General features: G+C 37.2%; 1 protein-coding gene across 5 annotated transcripts in view; it reads right to left on the bottom strand.

Moving 5' to 3' along the window:
• The window catches only part of NAALADL2 (N-acetylated alpha-linked acidic dipeptidase like 2), a 358350-nt gene that overhangs the window by 151764 nt on the left and 191217 nt on the right, over positions 1-15369 (bottom strand). For all 5 annotated transcript variants that reach the window (XM_061367075.1, XM_061367074.1, XM_061367076.1 and 2 more), the window contains exon 5: positions 13138-13288. In XM_061367075.1, coding sequence (XP_061223059.1) covers positions 13138-13288 — 151 coding nt within the window. The remainder of the gene's footprint in view (positions 1-13137; positions 13289-15369) is intronic.

Here is a 15369-nt window from a genome sequence, read left to right as displayed (position 1 = left end):
CCTACCAGAACAGTATGATGGTTTCCATAATTGACCTTCCAGAAAACCTCCATATAGCTTTTCATAAATCCCACTCCACTGCAAGAATCATAAAAACTATTATGATGTTGCAGCAGCTAATATAAACACTACTGGACCTTGAGGTTTCTTTTGTCCTTTTCTCTGTCATCATTTCTTAGAACTCCTGGATATATCTCCTACTCGACAGTGTAATTCCTAATTCCTTTAGCACTCTCAAAAACTGCCTATGGACTATGAAGACCATTCCTTGCAGTCAGAGAAAAAAATAGTCTGATTAAGTGTTACAGGGTATGTTGTATAACTAATGCATTTCTCAAGAGGTCAAATATTCCTTAATAAAAAGTTCTAAAATATATTTCTTCCTGTCATTTTCCTCACTGCACAGTACCCAGTACTGTTTGAGAAATATTTAATGCATGCAATCTACAGACTATAACAATGTAAGTACCCACATTTCATCCATCTAATTCTCTCTAAATTTAGAGCTCTCAGAAAATATTCACTGATTCTTCCAATTCAGACAATTACTGCTATTTTTATTCTTTATATTGAATCACGAATACTTGCCATTGTGTTGAAATTGCATTAGATGGACATGGTGAAACAGGTGAGTCAGTCACTTTTCCCTTTGTCTGCCAATTACAATAGGTGTCACTGAAGCTTTCACCTATTTTAATACCAGATCAAGATCAATGTAAATGGCTGCATATTACCAACATACACAGCACCTTGTTCTTTATCCTTAGAAAGACTGAAGTCCTTTAAACTAGTAATCAGGAATGAAGGCCAAGAAATGAAATCCATGACATAATCAATTCAAATTAAAAAATAATTCCATAGCAGTTAATTAAAGAAAAAAAGCAGAGTTTAGTTAAAATGGAAAAATAAATTATAGTTCTGCCAAAATGACATTTTATTCCCACCCACATCTTATTTTGTTAATTAGTGTTTTGGGCCAGTATGTCAACATGGAAAAGGGAGACTACGCAGAACCTGCTCAGGCCTGATTCTTTATATTTGGTTCAGTATTTTGTTTCCCTTCCTATCTTACAGATATGCTTGACAAAATTGTGACAGACAGCTCTCATCATCTCGATTATGAGCAAAACCACTATAAGGTATATTCTGGAGCTTTCTAGCTTCATGTCTCAGTTCCCAGGTTCTTTTAGGCCATGCTGCCCCAGATCACTTGCATTACTGTTTTTAATATTAGTGTCAACAACAACAACAACAAAAAAGCTGTCAGCCTGCATTTATTCTACGATTTGTCACTTATTCAAAGAATCACAGAATAGTTTAGGTTGGAAAAGATCTCTGGAAATCACCCTGTCCAACATCCCACTCAAAGCATCGTTTGTCAGATCAAGTTGCTCAGGTCCTTGTCCAGCCACATTTTGGGTATCTTCTCTGGACACTGATCTGTCTGTGCAGTCTGTTCCATCCTCTGGCTCCCCAAACAGTATTCACAGTACTAATATATACAAAACACAATAAATCCAAAGAGAAGGCAATACAAAAATTAAAGCTAAGACTTTTCTCGTCTTAAGGTGAGAAAAGACGGATCCACATTGAGTCAAGCATACTATGAGACAAACACCTTATCAACAGTACTTTTATGTAGGTTTCAGTCACCCATCAAGGCCCAGTTTTTGTAACAGCTTTTATGAATGGTAACTCCTTTCACTGTTAAGAGGATAATGGTTTAAATTTCTTTAATTCTATGAAGCTGAAGAAGAAACCAAGAAATTTAAATGTAATTATGTAAATCCTACAGAAAAACAATCATAAAGAACTTGACCCACAACAGAACAGACATTAAAATTTAAGAATGATCTCTGCTAGGATCACAGAGATTTTAACTTAGAAATGAGTATAGATTATATAGCTAAACATTATTGAGCTTTATATTACAATTTCTAAATCTCTTTCAGTATTTCTACATATACAATATGATTTGTAAATCTCTTATAGGATTTGCAGTTCAATTTTTCATCTTACAAAATAATGAGAGCTGCAACCAAGTCCTACCTTAAGACACCAATTCCTAAATCAGGGCTTCAGAGTTCAGAATTACAGGTTCATTGCATAAATCAGAAGATAAATCCAGACTCTAGCAACAGAGTTGTGTTTTGTCTAACAGGACAAAATTGTCAGAAAAACAGAAAAAACCTCCAAACCTTGAGGCTGTAACTTCTAGAAAACATTGCTGACCAGCTTAGAACTACTGCTCTTGACTAAGTGTTTTAATTCTAAGCTTTGATACGTTGTGATAGCAAACAAAAATTATTTAAAAGGCACGAATAATGCCTAACAGTTATGAAACCTATTTAAATTCCATGGAGGTTTTCCTCATTTGCATTCTGTTTTGATACTTTATTTTTTTTTAAATTGGACAGCACTTCCAGGTTTTCTCCACTGTCCTGAAGCTCACAAGGTAAGGCTTTAATTAAACCAGAATGCTAGCATTTAAAAAACGGCAAGCATTAAAAGACCTAAGGCTAATATGACTACAATGTAAAATTAACCACAGTATCAATCTTTGCATACCTACATTTTTGGTATTACTGAATTTCTCATCTTCATATTCCCCCCCTCTTTAAAAAAAAAAAACAAAACAAAACCAAACAAAAAACCAAAACCAAACATTTTAAGGAAATTATCTGTATAACCTTTATGTGACTGTACTTACTCCTGAGTAACTTAATTCTAACTCAAGAAATATTCTGCTCGTACTATCTTTGAAAAACCTGTATTTCTGAGGAAATTTTAAAACATTCCTCAAGGTAGTCCAGGCCATGCATGTATTTTTATAAAGGATTAGCAGCACACAGTATTACTGCCCAGAGATATATTTTTTGCATCTTACCAGAAAAAGTCACTTGTAATACAGCAGTTTTAAGAGGGAGCTGAGGTAACTGACAAGGGAATTAATTCTTAGTTTTACCTCACCTTTACACTTCATATACCACTAAAAGAAGCTAAATGGATTTTATACTATGCAAATATTACTACTGCCAAAGTTTTAACTGCTGAAGGCTTAGAAATGTGTGGTACAGTTCTCTCAGAGTATGCAAAACATTGCTGAAAATCCCTTATTTACCTGGTTTTAAGTAGGCTTGGCAGAAACTGCAATGAACTAGATAAATGCTGAAGTTTGGAAATCAAGAAAAAAACCCAAACCAAATAACTCGGCATTTTAAAACATGAGTAGGCCAGTTGTTCCAATATTAGTCACCTTGTTATGAGCACTATACCAGAAAGGAATAGATTGTCACCACATGTCAGCTTTCACTGACATCTGCTGTAAGAACAAAAAAAGAATGAAAAAAAAAAATTAATTCCCAAGTAGGCAGCACAAGTATTTGCTCATTATGTATTTCATAAAGTGTGGCCCTTATAGCATCATATTTAAAATAAACATGCAAAGAAATTGTATCACTATTCTGAAAGATCTATGCAATCAATCAGGTTTTAAATAACACAAGAAGCTGTTTTTTTTTTTTCTCCACTAACTGAGGAAGACCCTGTCACCTATGTAAAGTTAGCATATAAGAGGTATCAGAAGTTGCACACATTTTGCACATATATTTGTCCTAATCAGAATAGAAAGGGTTATCAAAGTTTCAAAGGTTTACTAAAATCATTCACATAGCCTAGTGTTGCACATGAAAAACATGTCAGATAACAAAAGCATCTGGCAGTAAATGGATTTTTTCTCATTCTGCCATTGTACCCATCATACAAATGGGTACAATAGCAAATATTGACCAGCCATCAGCACTGGCCACTCCAAAAGCACTGAAGAAAGAAGTTTTGTAAGCTGCAACTGCCTTTTTGTTACAGAAATTATTGCGCATTTATGAAATTCTATTGTGTTGCAGCTGGCCCCGACCATCTCTACACCCAAATACTTCAAGTACCACCCCCTTCCCAAATAAAGAAGTTCCATGTTTTCATGGAACAAACATCAAAGCATTTCAATTTGGTTTAGTAGAAAAAAAGGAGAGAACAGCTTTGCAGCATGGCTGATGCAGCCTCTTATGTAGAGGTGTCTTGCAACTTTCTACCAGCAACTGTAAGTGAATCAAATATCCCTTGATAGAAAGGAGTCACTACAGTCATATTGTGTGTAGTTAGGCAATATGTCTACAGTGGTTCATAACATCACACCTGAAGACCAGCCAGTGGAGGATAACCAGGCAGAGAAAGCTCACCTCATCCATGGCTCACCACTGGACATGACAACTCGCTTCTCTACTCCAAATGCATTTTGTTTGTGAGGTTACATTCTACCATACCTAAGAAACCTCATCTACCACTATCTTTCAACATCCAAACTGCAGTAACAAGTGTAGCTTGTAGTCCTGAGAAGCATGACAGGGGGAACAAATAGCTTAAGAAAGCATCAGTTAGAGGAAGATGTAAATCGCAAATGTAAACTCTGATGGGCTGGTAACTTTGAGTGATGAGAAAGCTCATGGATTTCACTGCAAGGCCACAAAAATCTTAGAAGGTTCATGGTGATGGGAAAAGGTTTATGAGGAGACAGTGAAAGCAAGTATTACTTCTATCACCTTCAAGAAGGAGGATCTAGGATCAGCCATACATTAGTCCCTGAGAAGGTGATACTGGAAATGACCTTGAAAATCACCCAAAAATACAAAGGATAAGAAAGTCACTGTGAGTGGTATGAATCGATTTATTAGGGGAAATTATGTCTTATAAAACCAACAGCCCTCTACAGTGAGATAACTGGCAAGTCTGAACAAGATACAAATCTGGGAGGAGGGGCTGACAGACCAGATCGCATGTGCTGTCATTCAGAGGGACCTCAATAACCTGGAGGAACAGACTGCTAGCATCTCATAAAGTTCAGCAAAGGGAAAGGCAATATGATACACAGGGAAGGAATAAGCCATGCACCAGTGGCCTTTTGGGGGACAACTGACTAGAATGCAACAAGACAGAAAATGATCTATGGGTCCTGGTGAATAAGTCAAGCATGAGCCTACAGTGTCCTGGCAGCAAAGGTGGCCAATAGCATCCTGTCATGCATCAGGAAGAGGACGGTCAGCAGGTAAAGGGAGGCAATCCTTCCCCTCAGCACTGGTGAAACAACACCCGGAGGCACAAACTGAACTACAGAAAATTCTGCCTTATGCATAAGGAAAGGTATTTTATGTAAGGGCGGTCAAGCATTAGAAGAGGTTGCCTAGAGAGGTTTTGGTGCATGCTTGCAGATGCTCAGAACCCAGCTGGACAATGTCCCAGGTAACCTGCTCTAGCTGACTCTGCTTTGAGCAGGCAGCTTATTCTTCAGCCGATCTCCACAGGTCCCTTCTAAGCTCAACTATTCTGCAATTCTTTTCTCCTGTGCAAAGGGCTGTGACCCCTTTAATGACATCAGTATCAGAGCTCTGATCACCCACTCCATAACACACCATGTTCTGGAGCACACTGTCACTGAAATCACCCCCCCCCCCATATGTTTAGATATCTTTTACCACAGTTAATGTGTATATACGGTTAATCCACTGTCTCATAAGCTTACTTTACCACTCATGTCCTTAGCTAACCAACTAACCCATCATAACAGCTTCCCCACTGCTCCTCCCGCCCCACCCAAGTCCCCCTAGGCAGAGTGTTCTGTTTCTGAAGGGAAGGAAAACAGTGCAAGTTTTAAAAAAACTCTGAAAAGTATAAGCAAAATGTTTCTGAAAATTGGCCAAGCCCAAAATGTGATGAATTACTTATGTCTTTATGTGTTCTCCAGAACAGTACTATATAATATGATAGTACACATTTATGTAATGAAAAAGTATTTTCCACATCTCCATTTTAAGATGATTAGGTTTTCAGCTAGGGGAGTTTCTACATGTCTGAAAGTAGGAAGAGGTACTATTATCTTTTTTATGCAGCTGCTGAAAATGGTAAGCAGTGGGCTGGAACAGAGATGAAGTTGAATTAAAGATGGTTTGGCTTATTTTGGCTTTCAGTACTCAAACTGCACTAGAAAAAATTCAATTATAAAACTAATTACATCTTTAATTGCTTAAACAACCAGCCAGCTGACTTTATGGTTCTTTTGATACTACGCAGGTGCACTTGCAGGTGTTATCTCTGCAATATGGGAGAGTCACATTGTAGTATCCCAACTTGTGCACAGGAGTGCTAGGAGTATAAGATACCACTGTATTGCATACATGCACAAATATATAGGAAGGTTAACCAAACTTTATTACTAAACACAATTCCTTTATATATACATGTATAGCTGTTATCCACTTTATCTTCCTGTGAGAGGTACCTAAACTGTTTTACAATCATTCTGTTTTGGACATTTTTTCCTTTAGCTTCCATGTGGCCAAAATTATTTCTGAAAATAACCAGAATTTGTACTTTGAGATACCTATATTTCTGGCAATTACATCTTAACTAACTATCTAAAACCATCTACCAGAAATGCCTGCCTTTGAGCCATCATATTAGCAGTACACTAGAGTAAAACAGTCATCTCCAAAACAGGTATTTGCTTTGCCCAAAATAAATTAGGAAAAAAGCACAACTAATAGTGAATTGGGCCCATTATTTTCAAAATGTTCAGTTACTTAACCTTTCTGTCTCTTGCCTATATTTCACCAACTTTCAAAGGAAAAAATTTAATTTTTTAAAAAATTAAAAAATAAATTAATGGCTTTTGAAAATGCCCTTTCTGTATACAAAACTAAACGCTAAATTTGGCCTAAATTCACAAACATACTCTGCCTGCAGGAATTTCTTCTAAACAAATTTAACTCTTCACTGAAAAATTAACAGCCAGTTTCGAATCTAAGCTGCCTGAACAGTCATTTTAAGATAGAAACTTTCAAATTTTTACAAGTATAATATATAACCTGAAATGAAAATGCTGACTCAAGTACTAGAAATACAGGAAAACAGGCGTAGGACACTGTGGTGATTTTACTGTAATTCTATAACCAGCGTTTTGGAGCTCTCAAAAAAAAGTCCACTCAAAAGGTTACCACACCTATTGTTCTAAGCCCTTTCTGGACCCCCAAACACCAGCAATACCACTGTTGCTTGCCTGACAAGGGGAGGTGTCATCACTGATTTGACATCGGTCTAAAGCAAGTTTCAATTGCAGTGAACAAAGAAATGTGCTTATAGGCTGCAGTCAGCAGAAACCTGAAAGTGATTGTGTTGGCTTGCTATTTCTATGCATGCTTTTGCTATAAACTCAGACTTCATGAACAAATACTGCTAAACTTTCCTGCCTACCTGCTAGACACTGCTGTACGAAAAAATCTCAAATAACATCAGTGTAATTGGGTTCTGAAAGAAAACAGCACAATGAAGCCACTGGAAAGGGCTATGAAAGATACAGGATTAGAAGAAACCACAGCAATGTGCATTAAGTAGCAAATGACTGGCAACACAACAAGTGGTCCATAAAATTGGTCTCTAGCTAACAGCTCAGAGTTTAGCTGGTTCCTAAAATGGATCATTATATATTACTATGTGAGCAAATGCACAACTATTCACCTCTCTACCTTGCAAACAAAAGCAATCCCTTCCTCTACCGTTCACATAAATCTAGTAAAATATTTCCTTGATATCCTGTCTTGGGTCTCACCTGCTTCTTAATACCATTCCCATATACAACCAGGAGTTGTGTAAGGGAGTTCTCACAACACCTCCTGATGTCACAAAAGCAGCACCTGTCCTGGATTCTCAGCCTATGCAAAGACAGCTGATTTTAGCTAGATTCTGCAGGCACCCATGCTTTTGTAGTAGCAGATACCAATACACCAGCTAGCCTTACTGCCAGTGATATTTGCTTTTATGTTAGCACATAATAAATTAGTTAATTTCACAAATACATTGATCATGTCACTAAAGCTAGGGCAGGATTATTTTCACACATGACTGCACAGAAGATTTACATATGCTAAACTCACTTGCAAGTTGAGTAGCTTTAAAAATTTAATCCAGACACCATTTGAAATGCTATTTTTGCTGGATGAGGGACAAAGGGGCTTGGCTTCATCGGAAAATGTTCTGTAGGGCGACAAGGCTATTTAGTTTGAAAGGTCAAAAATACGGAGAAGACCTCTTCAACTTCTGAAGTGTCAGGAAGTATTTAGGCAGTATGCTTTCCATGGAGCTGATTCTGCAGCATAGGAAGCATCTGTTTGTTGTTTCTCAAATATTTTACCACGTGTACATTCCACTACTCTTTAAACTCAATTTTTATTATTTTCTTGTTGAAACTGAGAAAAGTTTTGACCATATGGTTCAGTATGACATTTCAAGAGGCAAATGATACAAACGTTGCTAGCAAGCTATTGCAGTACCATTGGCAGTAACTTTTATGCTCCTCTTTTAATAGTGAAATTGATAAAATCACTGCATTTTCAATACAAATTTGTTGTGTGTGTCCCCAGCATCCCGAGGTCCCCACACTCAAACCTGTGAGCCCAAAATACCTTGGAAGTACAACTTCTTGGTTTTAAATACAGTTAAAGCATGTAATTTGGTACTTCAATATAAATTTAGTTGCTTTATGGTATCCTGTGAAATCTGAAGAGGCAGATCATGGATTCAAATACCTTTTGAACCCTCAGTGCTAGCAGTATTATTGAAAATCTCCTGAAATTACTGCATACTGTGCTCACTATTTAAAAGCCAGTTTTTTCAAAGGTTTACGTCTCTATTGCATTAGCACAGTTTTTTGGTTGTTTTTTTTTTCATATAGCAAATAACGCAGTAAGTCAGATAGAGCAGTGTAGTTGGCAATGACACAGCAACCACTAAAATAATTTTATTTTTTAATTATGACATAATCAAGAATACATGTAAAACATATATGCACATGTAAAACACACCTCTAAATTAAACTATGGCACTGTAAGCTTTTCTTTGTCCCCAGCTTTCATCTGCTCTTTAGGTAAATAAACCAAAACAAAATAACCCACCCAGAAGCCTGAATATAGACAGTTATTTTACACCAAGTTACCCATGTATTTCATTCATGTTATTAGAAGAAAGTAAACACAATTTTTTTTTTTTTTTTTTTAAATAAAAAATCCCAGGATCCACAGCTGCAAAGGCAAGCATAGAAAAAACATCTTTGTAACTGTGCTTTGTTATTTAAAAGAACAGACAAACCAGGGCTGAGGACATCTTGTAAAAAGTCATGATGATTTATAACAAAACATTTTAGAACATGTTGCATATGCATGGTTAAAATTGCTAGACAACATTTCTGCTCAGCCGGTTGCTTCAGAGGAGTAAAGGACAGTAAAGAGAAACTCAGATACAAGGCAGGACGCACAGAACATAGAGAATCACAGGAGTGGCTAAAACTAAAGTAGGCTTACATTTCACAGCACGTACTCACCTGTATTCCGAGTGCTAGCAGTAGTTCCCTGTGTTCACAAGAGAAGAACTGGCTAAGCTCAATTAAAGTATGACACATGACTAAAGAGATAAATGCCATGGGCTTTTTATGATGCATATTTGGTGTTCTTAAATCTTTCCGGTAATTTTGTTTTTAAGTATGGAGTACGCAGTGTGGTGGATTAACCTTGGTCAGCTTCTAGACACCTACCTCAGCAGCACTCTCACTCCTACTCAACAGGACAAGGGGTGGAAATAATATTGAAAAGCTTATCGGTCAAGATAAAGACAGGGAGATCACTTAACAGTTGCCATCATGGGGAAACCACTGTCAGCTATTGCCAATTAAAGCTGATTTGGATAGTGAGAAATGATCTCCAAAAGATTAAACCAGCACTTTCATGCTGCCTTTTTGCAGACTCAGTCTCACTCCCCTGCCTGCACCAAATTCTTGTCCTTTCTTCAATGTTTTCACAGAGGCACCACCTTCACTGATGGGCTCAGCAGTGGTCTGCAGTGGCTCAACACTCATCTTCCTTGTCACTTCCTCTGAAATCAACTAATATTATCAATGTTTGATGAATGCTCACATCAATTGCGCTGCCTGAATGGCATTCACTACTGATAATTCTAGGGACACTGCATTTCCCCTGTACTAATGATTTTTCCCCCAAATCCCCAGACTATGGCTCATATGACTAGCTGTTAACAATGATCTGAATATGAACCACTTCCAAATATATCGCTTTGCCTTGCTGTTATAATCTCTGTGTAACAATTCTCTAAAACAACATTACACTTGAAGCTCCAGCTGATAGCATAAGGTTGTATTTTACAGATGTCGTATTTCGGCATTTTTAAGCTCACAGTATTTTCTACAATGCTGCCTGAATTCTTCATGAAAAAAAATCTATTCTACCACTGCACAGACAGGGATTCTTATGACGTGCCTTATCTCAGGGGCAGAGTTCTTAATGCTTATCACAATGCCACTATCTTATTTACATATTAGGATCAACAAATAACTTGTACCCATATTTTTGTTTACTGGGACATAGTATGCCACTATCCTATTTACATACTAGGATCAACAAGGAAGTAGTACCCATAATTTTGTTTATTGGGCCATTTCTTGTGGGGAAACAAATTTGATTTAAATTGGCTCTGAAGCCTAGCAATGGAGCAGTCTGTGTTTGCCATACAATGGTAGCGCAGCATTAAAAAATGGAAGGGGAAAAAAACCCCAAAAGTACAGGGGGAACTTATTCATATTTTATGCTATTCCTCTAAACTTTTCTGTTTCCATTTTTTAAGCAGAGATGAAAAAAATAAAAATCATTCCACTCATAGGTAGTAGGCAACTCAAGCCCATCCCCTCAAGCTATTTCCTTACATTATAAAATAGTTTGCAAAAGCACATCATTTAACCTTCATAAAACAGAAAATCTGAGTTAAAACCTCATGAGAACTCTACAGTTCCCTCTAAACTATTACGTAAACCCCAACTGAAAATTTTCTCAACTTTGAGGAGAGATCTGTAAATGGTATTTCCTGAAGATTTTTTTTTTTCCCCCTAGGAAAAAACCTGAAGCAGGACAATATTCTGACATCACAGATAATTTTTTTTTTCCAGACTAAAAGAATGTGAGAAACAGGCAGAAGTGGGAAAATACAAGTTTCCTACCTCTTATACGCCTAGCACAAGACTAACTGTGGATCATGCATCTTACTAGGAATTTTGTAGTAAAAGGGAGAATGGGGGTAGGAGCAGTCTCTTAGACTGTAGTTGTAACACTTCTGGCAAGACGTGATGTGCAGATCGTATCAAAGATATGCCAATAGCTTAAGTAAGAGCTTCCAATAAAATCCTTTGTAGTGCATGCTATACTTTATGAATCAAAGTGACATGGGCTATCCTGCGTATCTGGCACTTTTATTGTACATGTAGTGAGTTTAACTACCTCACATGCAAGTGCATTCCTCAGGCAAAAGTCTGCGCTCCAGATGTATTTGTATTTGTGCCAGGTATCAGCTACCTCTAACCAAATTGATTCATAGTATCCAGAAAAGAAAACCATCACCGGAAACACAGATATTATACTTCCATCTGATCTGCTTGCCAGTTACAGAATCAAAAAACAAAAAAAAAAGAAAAAAGCTTCCTCAAGCATTCCCTTGGCTCTTTCCAGCTCATTACTGCAGTCTATGATCAAAATATAAGCTATTTTAGAAATAAGATAGCTTTTTCCTGTTTATGAATGGTCAGAGATTTAAAGCCACAGAAAAGCCACACTAACGGTTCTAGTAGAAACCACCAATGTACTTAGATCACCATTATCTCAGACTGGAGATTAGAATGCACATTGCTGATTAGATCATTTACTGACAAAAAAACAATGCATGAGGTTTAGACATTGAAGTGGCATCTTCATGTTGGTGTATCTGCTTTAATTAGATTCACTTTCCATGTAGGGTAAATAAACCATTAAGGAGTCAGCCAGACAGATAAGCGGCAAACTGTTTTTCAAACAGCTCCATGAAATGAGCAAGAATAAAGCTTCAAGAGTGTTATATTTACCTCTGTAGCTCCCAGGGCACTTTTAAGAACACTGGGTCAGGTACACTGAGACACTGAGAAAATGTGCAATTTCTTTCCCACTGTGCTGTCAAGGCATTCATGCTGTGAATAGCTAACACCCTTCTTTGACAACCAGGCTAATATTTCTATTTTCTGTCATTCTAGTCATGAAGTATATATCAGCACTGCCTCAGTTGATTTAGTGCCAATTCAAGTCAGACTTTAGATATCTGAGCTAGTAACTGGACAAAATATTCTTGATGAAGCCTTGTCACAAACTCAGACTGCTGCTTAATACATTTCAAAATGGTTAGATAGTAAAAAGGGCTGTAAAGCTGAAAAGGCAGCAAAGAACACATATTCAGTGAACTGCCAGAATGTGGATTTAAATAGTGCATACAAGTCAAATATGCTGCTGCTTCTGTTTATTGATAACACTGCATTAAAAGAAAAAACAACCAACAGCAACACCCCCCCACCCCAAAAGAAAACCACCAAGCATAAGATTATAAAGGATTACGTAAGTCCTTAAAAACCATTCTTATTTCCCATACTTCAAAAATACATGTATTTAGATAAGCATAACTGATAAGCAAGTCTACCAAGGCAGAACTCAGACAAGGCTAAATAAACATATCCTGTTAAACTGCTAACTGCACACAGATACTATAAACACTACTTTTTTCTTAAATCCTTTCAAATATAAATGTCTGACTACATTGTACTTGCAACTATTCACCAGAAGTTTCTATTACCTATACCATGAAAGTGGAAGACAGAATGAGAAGTGCTTATTTCAGGAGGGACATATCCCCTGGAATCTGCTCAGAAACCACTAGATTAGTAATTCACTTTTTTTTTTTTTTCCCTCAATGGGCAATAATAAACAGGCAGGAATAATGGTTCAGTGTGTGAGTAAAAAAAGCGACAAATAAAGTGCAAACTTTGTGCCAAGAATTTAGAGAAAAATGACCTTTGAGACTAGATTCCAAAGTTTGAGCCACACTGCATTAAATGGTGTTCCCTTATCCAGAGTTTCTATTTCAGACAGGATGTGGTTTAGTGTTTCATCTCCCATACTTACAATCTACATAGAATTAAAATATCCATTAACTGAATGTGCCCTGAACAGTACTTACCAATACTGGCATAACCAGGTGTTGATGGATCTCCTCCAGCATTCAAGGAAACCATAAATGCTTTATCAGCAAGATCTGTAGTCTTTGGTAAGTCACAAGGATCAACGTAAAGAAGAACACCACCAAACCCTGCATCTTCTAACAGAGAAAGCTGAGGAAAAAACCGACATAGGTGTCTATTAACAAAAACAATGTCAGAACATAATATTTAATTACTGTTGAGACAGAGATTTTATTATACCTCAGGCGCTTGCCATGCCATGTTCTGTACAAACTGAATAGACAGACACAGCTCCAAACTGCTTATAATATGAAACCAGCAGCTATTCTTGAAAAGACAAAAATCAAACCACCAAAAAACTATTGCAAAGTCGTGATTCCCAATTCATGTCAAAAGCTACTTTCAAGCCTAATGACAGAAGGAACTCTTACTTATCTAACATATCACTTACACTACATCTATGCTATACAGTGCTAATGCTGCAGCTGCATTTCAGATTTGCAACTATTCCATCTTCACTTCTTTTAATAGTCAGATGAGGCTAGCGTGTTGGAAATTTTATTCAGATGAGGTACTGACCATGATTCAGCAGTGTACACAAAAAGGTATGAAGGGAGTCACCCTTCTCTCTACTCATTAGACACTTGCTAGAAACACAACCCTAACATATTTTCATGTGATTTAAATAGTGGCTTGAAAATGTTTTACTTTTGAATCTAATCTCACTACAACAACTTAAGCAGATCTTCCATATTTCCCATATTATTAGCAGTATGGCATTCCTGCATACTTTACCTCTTCAGGGACATCGCTAAGGGTGTATAGCACATACTAGGTGTTTGCACACACTGGCCTCAGCCTTGCACAGGATTTCTGGCACACCCACTCTTCAGTTAACAGAGAAAACAAAAGGAATTTAGAGATTCAACCCCCCCAAAACAAGCCAAAGAAAAAAACAAGACCCCCCCCAAAACAACAAACAACACCCCCCAAAAAAACTCCCCACCCAAACATGAAACAAAGAAACAGAAATCCACAAAGAAACAAACAAAAAAATCAGGAGTCCAGCTTACCCAACCCTGGACTCTGCTTCCTGTCAGACAGACAGCTTTTTTTCTGTCTCATTAGAACATCGCAGCTTGAATTGATAATGGCACTTAGCCTTTCCAAAAATTTATAGATTGGGGTGCAAATCAGGCAAATGCCCCTCAAGTCAAGGACAAAAGTATCTAAGCACCCTGACTTGCAGCAGCCTACAGATCAGTTTTGTTTGGAAAACCTCAGGTTTTCCCTTTCATAGATGACTGAAAAGTAAGGGGAGTTGATACCGAATCAGAAGATGTCCCTGCCCATGGCAGGGGGGTTGGAGCTTGATGATCTTAAGGTCCTTTCCAACCCTAACCATTCTATGATTCTATGAAATTGCAATGTGGCAAATACTCCTGTAAAATGAGAAGACCTTTCTATATAATGCTCTGCATACTTGGAATTGACTGAGGACAACAACTATGCCAGAAAACTAGATTAATTTTCAGACAGAAGTAATTCTGGTATTTTAGGATTATCTTACTATTTAGTATACTCTACTTATGACTTTCCAAATGGCTCCAAATGGTCTGAGGAATGATTACAAGTATATGATGTTTCTGAACGACACAACTCTGATTCTGTACGAACCCAAGAAGTTGTTACTATACCCCCGGTATCGACTTACAATCATCCTTTTCCTTCTGTCTTTTAGACCCTTCATTTTTTTTCTGTGTGTATATGTGTTTTCAATTTATCTCCTAGCTGTTGAGTTTAAGGAATGTTTATGCATAGTTCTTCCTGGCTTTACAAGCATGGAAATTACAGGAATATATACCTAATACAGTGATTTGCCAAGAGTTTGACACTAGTCTGAATTCAGATAAACAGATGCAAGTGAACCTGTGAATCACTTGTGTAATCTTACATATTCAAACAAGCAATTCCTAGATGAAAAGGGACAGTCCCTTTGAGAGAACTCTGTTCAGATGAATATGTGTGCAGACAGAGAACATGATTAGCACGGACGTTTAAAAATGGAAAAGGTTAACAGTGTATTACAGACCTTAAATGTAATGCAGGAATAACAATTTTATAATGGTAAGTTTGCTTAATATTGTTTGGTTCTGTTTCCAATTCATGTTCATATTCAGCTATGCACAATAAAAGGGATGGGGACGCTATAGGATCCTAGGTAAATGATT

Source organism: Neopsephotus bourkii, unplaced genomic scaffold (genome assembly GCF_033783945.1).
Source record: "Neopsephotus bourkii isolate Nb327-2 ecotype Australia unplaced genomic scaffold, CSIRO-AGI_Nbou_v1 NB_1373, whole genome shotgun sequence".
In the NCBI taxonomy this organism is placed as follows: domain Eukaryota; kingdom Metazoa; phylum Chordata; class Aves; order Psittaciformes; family Psittacidae; genus Neopsephotus; species Neopsephotus bourkii.
Note: the sequence above shows the minus strand (reverse complement) of the source record. Positions and strands in the feature narration are given on the sequence as shown.